This window comes from Ambystoma mexicanum, chromosome 3q (assembly GCF_040938575.1).
Source record: "Ambystoma mexicanum isolate Mex_15411 chromosome 3q, UKY_AmexF1_1, whole genome shotgun sequence".
Taxonomy (NCBI): domain Eukaryota; kingdom Metazoa; phylum Chordata; class Amphibia; order Caudata; family Ambystomatidae; genus Ambystoma; species Ambystoma mexicanum.
In genome coordinates this window covers 603,425,993-603,442,959 of record NC_090926.1, presented here as the reverse complement: position 1 = coordinate 603,442,959, position 16,967 = coordinate 603,425,993, and the positions used below count along the sequence as shown (strand labels likewise).

General features: G+C 43.8%; 1 protein-coding gene across 1 annotated transcript in view; it reads right to left on the bottom strand.

Moving 5' to 3' along the window:
* The window catches only part of GLP2R (glucagon like peptide 2 receptor), a 1,432,227-nt gene that overhangs the window by 178,003 nt on the left and 1,237,257 nt on the right, over positions 1–16,967 (bottom strand). The window contains exon 11 of the mRNA XM_069654470.1: positions 16,030–16,168. Within this exon, the coding sequence (XP_069510571.1) occupies positions 16,030–16,168 (139 nt within the window). The remainder of the gene's footprint in view (positions 1–16,029; positions 16,169–16,967) is intronic.

The following is a 16,967-nucleotide window of genomic DNA, read 5'->3' as shown; positions in this document are numbered from 1 at the left end:
CTTTAATTATGATGTATTATTATAAATAAAATAGTATATTCAGAGTAAAATAGCTTGCTTGTTGCACCAAAATGTTGGGGTGGGATTATAGTGGTCGGGGTATTAAATCAGGGGAGGTTACTCAATTAAACATGCTTTAAAACTGAGATATATTTCATGGATTTAAGTTATTACACTCCCAGAACCAAATGAAAGGTAATGTCAGCCTTAACTCATCCTATGGGGTTACAAGAAATCAAACATAATGACATAATTCAAGACCCAATGATGATAAGGCTTCCATAGAGGTGTAATAAACAAGTACACCTCTTCTGGAAATGTAAGTTAAGTGGTCAAGGGGTGGACTGGGAAGGGGGGCAAGTTGGTAATTGCCCTTCAGACTGTCTAGGCTCTTACCCACTGGGCTATAGCTGTAAAATGTAAACATAACATTGAAAAAGATAGCATACTTCAGAATTTAGCATGCATCAAAGGAAATGAGTGCTACCAGGCCTGCTCCACCTCTGTGAAGATGGGGTGAGGAAATTTTCCTGATTTCAGCATTGTAGATGTGTCTGGGTGGCTCCCACACATGGGCCTACGCAGTGAGTGTGGGACATGAGTCTAGGCTGCATGTGCGTATTATGACTGTCCAGTGGCAATGCACACATTTAAATGACATTTTATGTGACCCTGGCTTGTAATGTTGCCACCACTGTGCACCATGCTCCGTTGGTCTGTTACAATCCACAGCAGTGTATGTCTCCTACTTGCCAAGGAAGTACATGTCCATATCTTTTTAGAGTGTACTCTTGGTGTCATTCTGTAAGAATGCTTACCCTATGACCTGGTGAATTTCTTGATCACTAGTGAGTTCATTACAAAAAGAGTTAAAAAGCACCCTTGGTTGTTACTATATGGTGTTTATAGAGAGCTATTGTCATTGGGCCAGATTTTCCCATATGCGAGATCCTGAAAACAATGTCTCCCCAGATCTTAGATCCATGAAATCTATTCGCATCCGTTGATGTATTTCATCTGTTTTGTTTTGCTGTACCCAAGATTGAAACTCAGGTTGTCAGGACCAAAGTCGAGAGACATACTCACTAGACTACTGGAACGTCTTGAACATCTGGTGAAAACACTTGTGAATATGCCTGTTAAGATTGCAGATCTGCATAACCTATATATTGAAGTATAGCTTTGTACTTTTAAAAGATGTGCACCTTTTATAGAGAATGCTCCACCTTGTTAGGGTTATTTTCCAGTTGTTACTAATTTCTTAATCAAAGCAATGGAAATGTTTATTTCAGTCCCTCATCTCCCCTTAATTTACGACCCCCCCTACTATGTGCCAGCAAAATGCACTTGCCCCACTTTCCCCAAGGCAAAATGTTGCCAGTCCTCCTCGCCTGTAAGTGGTGGTAACAGAATACTCACCAGTAATACGACACCATCAAATTCCAATTTTGGAGGTAAAGTGGAGGAAGAACCTCCAGCTCTTTTGTCTTTGCTGGAGGTTTTTTTGACATTGCAACCCAAAAACGGTGGTGAGATTGCAGTTCATAGTGCTTCAAATCCTCTGTGAATTTACTGTGATTAAGAGTGACAGAAATGGATTTGGCTGTATTTCTGTTGGGAATACTGCCAAACTCTTAACGAGGAAAACTATCTTTATCGGCCATTCATTGGTTTTGCATCTGTGATCAAATCCACTTTATTCCTATGGATATTATTTACAAACATACTTTGCAAACATGAAATAGTATTAGCAACATCGTAAATGTCTTTGCACAGGTACATATTGCGCTACACACATGCAAACTCACCTTAATTCTTCCATTTATTTCTCAGATGCATAATAATGTTTTTTCTCGTTTGGCTTTCACCTCAGTCCCTGTTAATCTACAGTGACCTAGCAAATGGTAATAATTAAGCATGAACATGGTGTGCGATGGAATATGGGTGCTCAGGCACACGATTGGCAGCTCATTTGTAAGTAAAGAGGAAAATGGGCTATAATTGAATGTTCCAAATTATGTGATTTTGGACCAGGTTTGTTTCATCTTCTGGTTGAGTTGCATGAAATACTCAGGTACATGTTTTGTTTCATCTAGGTACCTTGACATGTTGCACTTACCCTCGGTTACAATGTCCCAAATCTGTTCTACTGTTTTTTTTATTTTTTTTTATAGTTTCTTGTGTCTATCGGTAGCCTGTTTGCTTGTGATTGTTCTTAAAGAAGTAATTCTCCTCCTCTCTAGGCAGCACTATATCACTATCACTATCACTAATTGTGCCAATGGATCAGATTTGCTGTTGCTTAGAGAAGCATTTGTCGGATATTTTAGGCAGCATTCACTAATTATGCCTCTGGCAAACTCTATGTTGACAAAAGAGCATACTCAAACCATTTTCTTTCAAACATACTATTTTGAATGGTGTGTAGTAGTGTGCAATTACTAAACTATATGCAATCCTTTCTTGCACTAGATATACTAACTGGCAACAGGACCTGAGATTTAAGATATCCATTTGCTCCTGCTAGTGTAAGTGCTGTCTGAGGTAGGAAATGTGTGTTTTATATATTTTCCATTTTCGGTGCATTGCCATCAAATGCATTCTGTGTCTTGTCTTCAAATGCTTCAAAAAAAAGGATTTCCTAGAAGTTCATTCCACTTTTCAACATCAACTGCTTGTCACTTTTCTATGGAAGTGATTTAGACCCCATTGCGAGTTTGGAACAATCAGGTAATGAATTAAACTTGTATGACTTGCTTAATACTGGTGACCCGTCTAAGCGCAGGACAAGGATTTGAACCTGTGTTGCTCTGTGTTGTCTTGCTCCCAAGACAAACGAGTTGGCACTGAGCTATCCTTTGGGCCCATTACCAATGGTAGTTCCACTGAACTCATTTATCATTACCACCATCTGATTTTGAGGCCAAACCTCACAATTTCCAGTAAAATGTATATGCCATTATGGTGTCTAAAGGACCGCAGTGGACATTGGAGGAATTACTGCTGACAGTAAATCTGTCAGTGATAATTCCTCAATGTTTTTCTATAGGTAAATTCCTCCGGCAAAATACTTCAGGTGTTTCCTCCAAGTTTCCACTTAACCTATACTGTGTACTATTTCCACCATGTAACAGCAATCAGTCAGATCTTGTCATGTTGTGAATGAACGCAAATGTATTCACTGTGAGATTTGCTCTTTTTGCTCTAATAGTTGATATCTGTTTACACCGTGGAACTTAAATCTACTACCTTTATTCATATTTCTATGTGTTTTCTTATTTTATACTATTTGCATTTTATGATTTTGATGTTTTTTATATTATTGTGAGTTTGTGATGTGGTGCAATGTAGTGTATATGTTAGTATAAGTGATACTGTGAAAACATTGGTGTGCTGCTAATCTAGGAGCCAGTTTAGGTGGCTTAAAAAAGTGAACATTGTTTAATAAGATGTGATTTTATGAGGATCATTGTACTTCATTCCACCTCCTTTTCTTTGTTTTGAATAAATAGCCATTGGAATGAAGTGTTAGGGGCTTACTGACCCTTCTTTTGGTTTTTAATGTTCACCATACACAGTGTTAGTTTTTTTTGTTAAAAAAGTAAGTGAACTCTTTACAGATTCTTCAGTGAATTGATCAGAATAGCAAAATAAGTCAATCTAAAGGGCATTTCCCACATGAATAGCTCAATCTTCAAAATAGCTTTCTGATAAATAGTTTACAAAAAAATTACTTTCTGTTAAAGAATTCCTGACTAAGTTCTTTGAATTGCTTTTATGTATTCCACTCACTGGTGGCATTATCATCACATTTGGTAAACACTTTGCACAGCCTGTAATGATTCCCTAAGCCCATCAGCCCCTTTCCCATGGCCTCTTATGTAGAGTAACTTAACATTTCTAGATATTCTTCATAGATGTTCTAATTCATATATTCATATGAAATATTCTTTTTTTGACTCTCGTGATTCCCAATGTTAAAGGGTTGAGCCTGGGACGTCATTTGGGGGTCGCCAGAGGTCGCAACGGCAACTCTGAGGCCTCCCTTGTGACGTCAGTGGACTCCCTTGCGACCTCTAAAAATAAGTCGAAAAAAAAAACGTTTCTTTTTTATTTTTTAATTTTTTAATGCAAGCTCCTGGGCTGTGGCCAGCACCATGTGGCTCTTTACTTCAGGAGTGGCTGACCTTATTGTTGAGGCCCCTTAAAAGAAGAAACGTGGCTCAAGTCTAACACTTTCAGCACTGACCCTAAATAGGAATACAAAATAATGTGCCTTTCTGGAATTCTATGCATTCTATGAATTCTAGGTTGGGTGATATTAGGTGTATATTTTTTCTATATAAAGCGCTTAAACGTTAGTGCTATATAATAACATATCATTATCATTTGGTCATGGACGTCTGCGTGCATTCACAGTAATTTGGTAATATGGGTCTATACACACTGATCTTAATGCTACATATGGCGATCCATTCTTGTATGAAATGTACATCACATAATAGTGATATCGTTACCATATTTTTCGTAGTGTACAATGCTATGTGATGCCACTTTCTGTTTTGTCAACGGGTGAAAGGTCGTGTTCCATCTCTTCACTCGATATCACTTTGGGGTGGGGTTAAATGACATCACTTCCTGTGATGTCATCGGGGTCAAGTGTCATGAGATGTCTCTTCCGCTACCCCTGGCATTTTGGTGAAATGAAGTCCCTGGGTTGAGCTTTGTCATATTTGGATTGTGATGCAAGAGCTATGACTGACAGTCTGAAATTACCATATCTTTTCGTGTCTATCCATTTCTCTCTGTTAAACTAAACGTTTAACGGAGGACAGATTGTTGGGGCCTGATTGAGAATACCATTGTGTAAGTGCTCTCTCAACCAAAATCTAGAAATAACTATCATTCTCTGCTGCTCGTGGCTCTGAACTCTTGTTATACTTCAATAATGAATCTTCAAAGTTTGGTGTGTTTTTTTCTTTTTTTTTTTGTTCCACCAGCAAACTTGGCATACGCTGATATGTATCAACAGAAAGGAAAACGTGACAAGAAATAAACAAAGCACAGGAACCATGAGTGACAGGCAGGCATCATCAAGCTGTTGACAGTATTAAACACAACCAAATCAATTTGCCAACACGGAACTCATCTTTTTGCTACCATCCCAAACTCTATGCAGTATTGTCTACCAGAAGTGTCCCATATTTCATTATCTCATGCTTCTTTCATTCTCTCCAAATTCTGGCTTCTCTATCCACTTGTCCCTCTCTGTCATTGGCCACTTTATCACAACATTCTTAATTCTGGTGCAACTATAAATATGTATATCGGGGGTTGTATCCAAGGCCGCCTATAGGTGTGCATTATCTCCAGGGGCACAGGGATGGCAGAGGATTTCTAGATTGATTCCTGGGTCACTCTTTACTGCAGCTGCAGAAACCTCTATGTAATAAAGATGTACCGATGTGGTGTAGCCTAAGGATTACAAAAGCAAAAGGGCAGTGTAAAGGGGCATGTATATATTTAATGGTGCACAATCAGTTTCAATTGGTCTAGTGCATTTATTCTCTAGTGTACATTTCTTATCACACAATCAATATATTACAAGGAATAGAAAGAATTCCTGGACAATTATCTGTTTTGTTTCCCATACTGCACAACATATGTTACAACTTCCTTGCTTGGCTACATGTCTCCTCTGTAACATAATGCTAAGAATGTGGCTTTCTTTTTGAATATGGGCATTGCCTACTGTGTCACTGTCTGCCTTGATTCTGCTGTGATATCACAGAATAAGGTATGTAACATGCAGATTATCAAGGGAATATGTATTGTCTTCTGCAAAGAAGAAAACAAGCAGGCTATCATGGGAGGCAAAACACTTACATGACCCTGCAGGAAAAGCTATTAAGTGTTCTATGTCTGGGCCTGAGGCCCTCCCTAAGGTGTGTGGACCCATTTCAATTCAAAAAGTTGGATTTGACCCTCTGAGTCTGTTTTCTATTTTGAAGTCTCCATTTCGGAGAAACTATAACGTCTACTAACGTCAACCTACGCTATTCCGGTGAAAAGCACTCAGCTTTTGGCAACATTTGTCTCACATTCAATTAGTATCCATTGTGACAATTCTGGGGAATTTTTCTATTCTTCCCTAGGGGGAGCTACCCACGCTCAGGCTAGGGAGGTGAGCCCACTCAGCAAAACCCTCCCTATGAGTTTGGGAAATCGGTACTTCACTGGAAGTGACTCCTATTTAGGGGACAAGGACTCCAGTGCTGAACGTATCACTGACAATACATCTATAGTTTGGCTCAAGGTGATGCTGAACTTTCCACATGCTTATCAACCCATGGTGACCAAAACACCCATTCTCAACACCGGAGCAAGAATAAAGGGGCAACGATGCCTGAATGGAGGAGGAGAAACCCAACGCTGAGGCTAGTCTCAGACATGAGAATATCGTCAGTGGAGCCGGCTGCAGTGCAGAAGGAGGCGACACCAGAGGGAGACACCATATGCTAGACAAGTATGCACGCAAACTTGGAAAGGCAGAGGCTGTGTGGAGTGAACTAGGCCTGGAAGTGTGACCTCTTACGGGGTGTGGTGGGCCTGGAGCCCACAAACAGACACGTAGTCCAGGGGGCAAAGAGAGGACTGGGTCCTCTGCTATCCAACCAAGAGCCAGCAAGAGAGAGAAAGAGCCGAGATGAGCAGAATGCAAAGACCACTAGCATTTGGTGCAGAAATGTCTCAAGCTGTCTAGGACGCAGTCAGCACTTATGAGTAGGACCCTCACTAGAGCAAGCACCACAACAAAACAGGTACACAGGTTGCCCAGGTTGGACAGAGGAAAACAGAAGGGAGAACGAACGGGAAAGAGGGAAGGATTACTCTAGCCCATCCAAGGGTAACTGGCACATGGGAGAAGAAAGAGAATGAGACCAGGAAAAGGGTTAGAGGAGCCTGAAAAGTAGCACAAACCCCGATTAGGGTCACAGGAACCCAAGAAAACTAAGAGAGCCAGACGATGAAAGGGGTCATAGGAACCCTAAAGCACTAAGTGAGATAGCGGGTCAGGGGGCAGATATCATAGGAGCACAGAGGCGCCGAAAGTTGCTCAAAGCGTGGAGAGATCAACCAAAGGGATCATGGAAAAAGCCCTCCACCTAAAGAAGTTTGGACATTTTTTTTCTCATTGAGAGTAGAACTGCTGAATGCTGGTATTTGGAGGGAACTTTCCTACAAGCAGTAAAAAGTGACAGAGGAAAACCACTGCATGCAAGACTTTGGGCAGAAGGTTCCTAGAGTCACGAATAACAGCATTGAAAGGTGAAACACTGCCTGCTGCAATTTTGGAAAAACCTTCATAGAACCACAATAATAATACTAAGAGGGGAAGTGCTTTGGAAAAAGGGAAATATTGTCCAGGACCAAAATAATAAAGAGTTTCACCCGAGAAACGCCAACTCCTGGGAATAGAAAGCCAACATCCCAAACCAAATCGAAAGAGGCATTGACCAAATAAACATTTACGACTGGGGGTGGGAGCCCAGGGTTCCTGATTGCAATGTTAAAGAAATACACTAAATAAACATTTAATGCTGGGAATTGAAGTACATGTTCTGAGACAGAACTGAAGCTGGGGTTGATGAAACAAACATTAAATGCTAGCAATTATGGTTTAGCTCAAAGACAAAAAATGAAATAAAAGACAGTCAATAGCCTTATCGAAAGCAGGAAATTGGATTTCAAACTACCAGACAAAATTTGGTAACTAGGATGACCAGCATAACTAAGTATGTTGGGAATTAAATCATAAGGGCCACGACAAAATATATAAATACATATTCCATTGAATATGTCCCCACTGGGAACTGAAGTCCGCATTCTCCAATGTCATTGGTAAGGAAACTAGTCAAGAAACAGGATTGAAAGTTAACAAATGTATACTTGACCTAACACATTGATCTAATGCAATCAGACATTCTAATTTTACGTATTGCACCTCATGCTATTAGAAGTGGCATTTCAATAGGATGTGACATATTGTTCAGATCACTGATGGATGATCGATAGAAGGACAAGACATATTGAAGATTTAGGCTTTTAATTTTAATAAAAGAAAGTGTTCCTGACATTTCATTGTTATAATATAGGTTCCCCTTATATACTGACCCCCATATAGAAAGTGTATACTAGAAAATATGCACTTTTACATTATGTTAGTTCCCTTGTACAAAAACATTCATATTTGTTGATAAAAATGTGGGTTGTCAATAGGGGCTTGCTGCGTGATGTCGTGTTTAGCATTCTTCTTTGGTCATGATGAAAGTCCAGAATTGGATAATAGTGGTGATCAGTTTCCGGTTGTTACCAGATATTATTTGGAGCCACATTTATTTTTCTCTGCAGCTGGTTCTCTGGGGGTTCGTCATGCTGAAGAACTGCTTCCTTCATTCGATTAGCAAAGGGCACTTCTTAAGGACATGGTAGATTGTTTCAGTTTGATTGTCGATTTTGCAGAATCTGCAGAACGTTCCTTCGGTTGTTATTTGTTTAGTTTCTGCTAAGTATTCTTTAATGGGAAGGACATTCAGGCATAGTCTAAGATACAAATCGCACATTTTTCTTGAAGGACATTTTTCCAGATATGGAGGGAGTTCATTAAGGGCTCTTATTTCTGTGTCTACAATGATGTTCATTTTGTATGATGCCTTGTCGGTGCTTGTGTTTATCCAATTGTTGTCTTTGAATTTCTATTTGGCCTTCAGAGGTCTGTTTGTTAGCATCTCAACAGAAATGTTGTTTTTGGTTCAAGAGCAGAAGGCACGCTTTTTCCCATAGGTCAAAGGTAGTCAGGTTTAGTTTTTCTTTTCTTTGAGTAAAGATCTTGGTTGCCGGCATTTCGTCATTGTCGATAGTCTTTCTATATATGTCCAATTGCTTCCAGCTTTTAATGGAGTTTAATGATTGAAGTCCTAATTCATGCCGTATTCTTGGCATTGGATTAGGACGGGGCTGAAGAGAGTATTTTCTGCCAAAAGAAGCCTTGCACCATTGGCAACATTTTGGGAGAGAGATTGATTAATGTATCACTCCCATACAGAAGCATAGCACAGGCTTTCTGCTTGTAGAATGCCATAACTGATTTCATGGTGAATTGGCCATATTTTTGATGAATAATCGGGCCTTGTCTGACTAGGGTGAGTGCTCTGTGGCTTGGATGGTTGAACCAGGGCTGTTCTATGTTGGATTGCGAAAGCCAAACGCTGAGATATTTGATCTCCTTAACAACTTCTAGTTTTTTCCCCGCTAGATGTAGTCGTAGAAGACCGTTTTGTTTTTTGGAGCAAAAACCGAGAGACATGACTTGAGTTTCTTCTGGGTTGATTTCTAGATTATTGTCCTTTATGAAGTGTGCAAGTTTATCCAGCCTTAGTTGAAGGACAATCTTTGTCTTGTCGAGGATTACAATGTAGTCCGCATATCGAATATATGAGACAGAAGTCGCAATTATTTTTGGCGGATTAAATGTTGGAATCTTTTGATTTTCAGTGATGTCCAGCAAAGAGAATTTGAAAAGGGTGGCAGCCAATGGGCACCCTTGTTTGAGTCTTTTGGTGGTGTTGATCACAGATGACAAGGCTCCATCTTTGGTGAGTCAGACTCGGATGGTGGTGTCACTGTATAGCACTTTGATGGGTTCAAGCAGTTCGTGTGGGCAGTTTTGGTTTAGTAGTTTTTCCCACAGATTATTTCTGTCGATGCTGTCAAATGCCATCCAGAGGTCAACAAATATAGCATGTGTATTAGTCTGGGTTTTAATCGACTCCTGTTTCAGAATATTAAGGATTAGTAGGTTGATGTTGGTGCCCACGTTTCTTGCGAATCCAGTTTGGCGAGGATCACATTGGTTGTCTTTCTTGATCCATTCATTTAATCTTTTGACCAAGATTGAAGCAAAGATCTTCCCAAGTGGGTCTAGCATCACCAGAGGGCGGTAGTTTCGAGGCTGGTTTCTCTCGCCTTTCTTGTAGACGGGAACAATGATTGCCAGTTTCCATGATTTGGGTATAAGGTTGTTTTCAGAGATGAGGATGAAGAGTCGCACACATAGTTTTGCCTAGGCTGCTGGTTGGTTTTTAATGATGTTATTACTAAGGCCATTGAAGAGTTTAGTCGTCTGATGTGTGAGAGAATCTCTTTGTGATCCCAATGTTTATACCAAACTTTCTTGTCTGTGTTACCAGAGGTGTAAGCGCTCTCTTGTTCTAAATTCATGCTGCATATGGAGCGAAAATGCAGACGTCTTCTGGAACATCCACGATCAGTCGTTCAATGGTGTGGGTGGGATTGAGTAATGACCAAAGGTCTCTGGGGTTCCTTTTATTCAGTGCAGTCAGCATGGATTCAGCGTCGTTTTGTACAATAATGGCTCAGTTGTTCTTGTGCCAATTTCTGAATTTTTGTTATATAGTTTTGATTTTTGTCATTTTGTATAAGGAGTCGATTGTCTTGGCTATTCTCAGAGATTTTCTCATTTTTTTCTTTGCAAGTGCTATTGCCTCAAAGTAAGCATGGGTGTGCACTGGCTTTGGTGGCCGATCTTGTACATTATTCTGGAAGTAAGGTTTTAGGAGTCATTCATAATGGATTTTTTCCTTGTCATCTCTGTTGGAAGATATGAATAAGTCTTCCAGTCCTGCAATCTTGGCTTCTGGTATGCGTAATCGGTTGAGGCCGGTATTGACTATAGGTGTGGTTGTCATGTATTTGGTGTTGTAGCTTGCCATATCTGAGGGTTAGTACAGTAAAAATACTTATGCATAGGGCAGTGGAAGGGAAGGCCATTGAGAAGACAGCATCGGAGGAAGAGGTTCACAGGTAAGGACTAACAGGACAGAATGCACCTACTGAAGCTTATTTGGCACCATCTTCCCCTTCTCCTGCGTCGGCACCCCTTAGAAAAGTAGTAGGGCACATTGTGCATTTAGTGCCCCAACCAGGGGAGGTCACAACAGTATTAATCGAGCAGAGCTGCAAGGCTTTTACACGCATTTTCAGTAGGGCGAGCGGGGTATGTGTATTCCGAGGAGGTCCATGCGATTTGGCAGTGTGGGCCCTCCCGGGTGTGCCATTTCCCCCCTCCTCATGCCCTTCAGGAAGCCCACACCACAGGGGACAAGCCTACACACCTGGGCATGCCCCGCAGGCAGCCTACACTGAAGGGGACTAGCCTACACCCTTGGGCATGCCCCACAGGCAGCCTACACCAAAGAGGACTAGCCTACACCCCTGGGCATGCCCCACGGGCGCCCACATGGCACCATGCACTCAGGAGCACCGACACATGTCCCCAACCAACCCCCGTTGATGGGCACCTGCCAGCAGGCCCCGACATATGGCCCACCAAACAACATATCCTAACAAAACAGACCCATGGCCCTAATGCAAACCCAAATCCCCCTGGGCCCCCAGTACAAGCATGCAACCATCCACAACACCCACTCCCAAATTACCCATGCCATGACAATCTTAAAAGTACCACCATGCCCATGCATAAATGCACAACAGAGCCACACAGTGGCAACGCATGACTGGGGCAATGTTCATTGCGACATGCACAAAACAAATGAAAGAACACAACACCAATCATGAAGTTACAAAAAATGTATTAAAAACATAATGAAGTAACATAGAGGAATACAAACCTGAAAATCAATGTACAATGACAGATTTAACCCCAAAAAAGGTAATCTAATGAAACAAAAATAAACGTCATGTTGAATAAAAAAGTGGTCCATTGCCAATGTCAATAAGAACAAAATAATCCAAATAAAAGAAAACCATTGATCCATGGGAAAATTGAAAAAGAAAGTATGCACAAGTCTGCAACTATATACAATGGAAGTCCAAATGGTCCATGATCCACAAACAAAAGGAAACCTACAAAAAAGTCCTATAAATGAAAAACCATATACACGAAGTTGAGCAATGTCCATGAACTCCAAAATAAAAGAAAAAACAAAGGAAACCTAACACTAATTAACTATGTACAATGGTGGCGGGCAAGTCCAACGGTTCACTTGTTGATGTTCCGGGCCAGGGCATCATCGAACTCCATGTCGATGTCCCAGAGGCGGGCCTCTTCCCTGGCCTCGAGGTACTCAGCCCGCTTCAATGCCCTGCGCATGGAGTTCTCCGCCCTGATCATAGTGAGTCATCCCTCCTCCGCTCGCCGCCGCTCAGCATATATCTGCCAGCCCAACCACTGCCACACAGAAGACACTCCCAATCCAGGGTCCTCCTGCCCTCCGGCCGATGCCTGCCCCTGTGATGTTGAAGGCCCAAGAGCCATCATAGCTCCCACCCTGAGCCTGCTGCTGCTGTTCATGTGCCCTGCTGGTCGATGCCTGCACGTCCTCCTCTTGTTGGGGTCCAGTTGTTGGGGTGGCCACCCCTCCTGGACCTCCGACTGTGGCAGTGATGTGTCCTCCACCAGCCTGGCCGCTGGTTCAGGGGCAGTTCCACAGGGTGCTCAGGTGATACTTGCACAGGAAGATGACAGGGAGGATGACTGGTGCATAGGGGGTTCAATTGAGGAGGGGGTCGCTAGAAGATCCAGCACACGGAGGAACCCAGCCTGGGTAACCCGTCCTAGTAGGCGGACGCGATCAATGAGGTATTCGAAATGACATGCATTGTCCTCATGAGAACCCTGTATGTCCCGAATACCACGTTGACGCAATGCCACCCTAGCTAGGACAGGTTCAACCCAGTCCCGGATTGCCACGTCCGCAGGGAGAGGAAGGCCAGTTGTTGTTTGGGCATCCCCTCCCTGAAGACGGGTCTGGACGAAGGCATCCCTGCTGGTGCAGGATGATGCAGTCACAGGATCGTGGACAGGATTACACACAGGCACCTGTGCTACCTCCTGTCGCTGCTCCTGGACTGCACCACTAGCACCAGTGGAATGCCCCCCTCCAGGCTCTGTGCGTGGGCCTTCCACGCCTCCTCCTCAACCAAACTCCCCAACAACCTGGATGACTCTGTGCCATCTTCCTCCATAGGCCCCTGTGGGGGCTCAGCTGCTCCTACTGCTGCCGAGGAGTCCACCTCCAACCTCCGCCTCTTGGACCTTCTCTCGGAAGCTGCGGCCAGGGATGCGGCACCAGACTCCTCACTCCCGGAAGAGATGACAACGTGAGAGGAGAGCTGGGCCTTGCGTCTCCGGCTGGCGGTGGGATCCCTGCCTCTGTGCTCCACAGCATCATCCCCACCCTCTTCATCAGTCGACGCTGCAGACAGGGAGAGACAGAACACAGGCATCAGGACACTGTACAATGGTCGGATACACATGTCAAACTTCACAGATGCCATCACACTCCCCAACACTCATATCATTTGAACCCACACACATGCAGAATTTGACAGGAATCGTGCAGCAGGCATCAGCATACATACGCACACAACAGCATGAACATCCAAAGGTTGGCATGACGTCACAAGCAACATGCGGAGTGCCGAACACATGCACACGTGCCAACAGACAGACATGCATCTGTACATATCCACCACCTGTCACAGTGCAATCATCAGCAACTATGTCACATCTGCCAATTGTGTTCCTACATGTCTGTGTCACATGCATCCCTGGCGGTTCACAGTCACACACATGTCAAACACACACATGCGCATGTATGCCATGCACGTACATGAAGGTGGAACCAGCATCCATGTGTCACACCCCAACCATGCCATAGTACATACACAGAAATGCAAACATGTGTGCACCTCCAGATGCAGTTGTGCATCATGATTTCAAACACATACACCATTGATGTGCATCACACATGACAGGACTCACATGCAGCACGGTCATGTCCCTGCACATACACATCCATACATGGGCCTTTTCAGACATATGTCCAAGCTGCACACTCCTGGCACATCTCAACATGCACTACGTCCAATAAGTACACATGGACACTTACTTCTCCACTCCGGACTGCTCTGCCTCTCGTGGATTTGGCGGTGAAGCGCTGGGGTAATGCGTTCCAGGACTCTCATGTTGTCGGTGGTAAGGTGGATCCGGCGCCTCACTGCACCCGCTGCTGCCAAGAGGTGCCGGGCCTTCCTGAGGGTCCTGGACCTGAAGTCCTCCCTGCACTTCCGGACGTGTTGTATGTCGCAGACTGCCACCCCCTCCACGTTGATGACAGCCACGATGTCCTTCCAGATCCCCTCACGTCCATCCTTGTCGGCGCAGCTTCTTCCATAGAGGGCATCATCATGCCCCAGGACTTGCTCCAAGAGGATACCAACTTCTGTGGCACTGAAGCTGGTAGCCCTCTGCCTCTCTGGCTGGGCGTTGCCAGTGGTGTCTGATGGTGTTTCCCCCGACATGGCAACCCCCGAGGCAGGTGTGGGTGGGCAACTGGGTCCTGGGGCTGGGCTGTGGAGCGATGGAAATTCAGTCAGGAGTCTTCTGTTCCAGCAGGGGGGTCACAGCAACTGGACCCCTGCAGATGGCTGACGTGCAGGCACCAAATGGCAGGGCACATGGCCAGCAGGCAGGCAGGCAGCAGCAGATTACAGGTGGGAGTCTGCTCGGGGCTCTGGGGGGCAGGAAAATGGCCTTCTGGGCAGGAGCATGGTCTTCCATGTGTTGTCGCGTGGCCAGCTTGATACGCAGTGATTTGGCACGTGAAAAAACAGCACGTCAGCGTGTAATTCTAGGAAAGGCCCTTGTGCGTAAGCGCGTCTGTGACGTAATGTGCGCGCAGGCCTTTCCCTGGCACGGGTTGAAGATCCCACGTGGGATTCCATCGCTCTGTACGTGCTTTTCGTGGTAAGCGGTGCGTGTGTTTTCCAGACGTTGGGGTTCACACGTGATTACTTCACTGCGGCTACAGTGCATACTTCTTCTTTTGGCATGGGTGTTGGCTACGCATTATTCTTCCACACGCAAGGCAGACGGTGAGTCGCACATGCTACTTTTTCTACTGCCGGTGTCCCTGTTAGTCGCGTACCCCTATTTTTTGGGCATACTAGCCTGCGTGTTGATCATGTATGCATTACATGTGTTCCTGGCTGCCACATCGTACTGCGTGTGTTTTTTTACACGCACGTGGGCTACAGGGGTCGTGTATCTCTTTTTCTTGCTTTTTTGGGATGCCTGAGTGTTGCGTGACACGTCATTTCTCCTAGGGGGCCACAGAATGGGAAATTCATCGTAGCTGTATATACGTGTTTGTTGTTTGCATGCACTTTTGTCATGCGCAGGGACGCTACCGCCTGCCTTCGTGTGGTGGACGTGTTTAGGCCTGTGCGTGTCTTTGGCCGTGCGCGGGTTTCCCCTATTCGATTCCATGAATACGTGTAGTTCGTATGCGTGTGGGCATTCCTTGTATTTGCCTGCAGTACTTCCCCAGTTACGCCTTCTTTTTCACGCGTTGTTCCCCATTCCGCGTGTTCCGCACCTTGTTCCGCCCCCCTTTTGGTGTGTGCGATCAATTTGTGTGCTTTGGCTGTGCGCTTCGCGCACAGCGTTATGGATGTTGCAATGACGTGTGCACCCATGTGCGCCACGTGCAGATTTGGCGCACATCCCAGGGAAAAACACGCGCAGGGCTTTCCATGAATCGCACACGTGGGCGTGCACTTGCTTTTTCACGCTTGCGCCAGCTTGCGCCACGATTTTCGGCGCACATTTGTTCCATGAATCGGCCCCTGTCTCTCCGGTAAGCCTCTCCATCTTCTTACTAAACAACATCCAATATATGTACAATGAAGATATATATGTACTATTGCGATGTTAAATAGTGGCTTCAGTCAACATGTCATATTTGAATGGCTGGCAAATGAAATCAAGTGAAGATATATAAACTTTTCTTATAAAGAGTTAAAAGAGCATTGCAGAATGGCATATCTCATCTGTCACGTGTTTCATTTCTATTTTTAAATTGTGAGTTGAGCTGATCATCATTACCACTTTTAAAAATACACGCAATATGGGTGGACACCTACCTGAAAAGAGCTCAGGGAGAACTGAATAAAATGCCTTATATGCTTTGAATGTCGATCAACTTGATCATCCGTGATGACTGTGAATACAATTTCATGAATGCCCAACAATGGAATTAACACAAGAGTGGATCGAGCAAGCCTGGAAACAAGTGGGAAATTAGTACATGAAATGACACGAAATATAATTCAAGACAAGAAAGAAGGATAGAGCAACAGACACAATCGCAGAGCAAAGGTGTATATCTCACTAAGGTTAGCCGTCATTGAAGAGTATTACTTCAATATTTTCAAGAGGTGTCAGGCAAATGCCATTTTTTTAACAGACATGTCAAACAAATAATGCAAACATTGTTTTAAGAAATATAAATCAGAGGTCATGACCGCGTAACATGTAAAATGTAGTTCCCTCTCGTTTATCGTTTATTTGAACAATGCGCAATTCATATTGGTTAAGCAGTTGCCATTAATACATTATTACTATGATGTTCTTTGAGCAACATGGCTATGTGTCGGGAGTATAGCACAGGGGCAACGTGCTCACCTTGGAATCAAGACGACACGGAGCAACAGGGGACAGGGGTTCGATCCCCAAGTCAGCATTTAGAAACCCATGGGTATTAAGCAAGTTATAAATAACCTATCATATCTAAAATGCAAATATACAACAATATACAGTCCTAAACTGAATGCGGATTCACCTTTCTGTTCCAGTCCAGATGGTGATATGGAGTTGGGATATAGCCAGGTGCTTCTTGCTGGACATTAGATAGTTTGGCCTCCCAACAGTGAAAAACAGACTGACTAGTTGAATTCTCCAAACCATTCTGCAATAGCCTGAGAGACACCCTGCATGGTAATCCACCCCGTTTCCCATGTACTGCTAACTTTGAGTCAAGACTTCATATTATGAAGATATCGATTCCAGGGTTAGATATGGC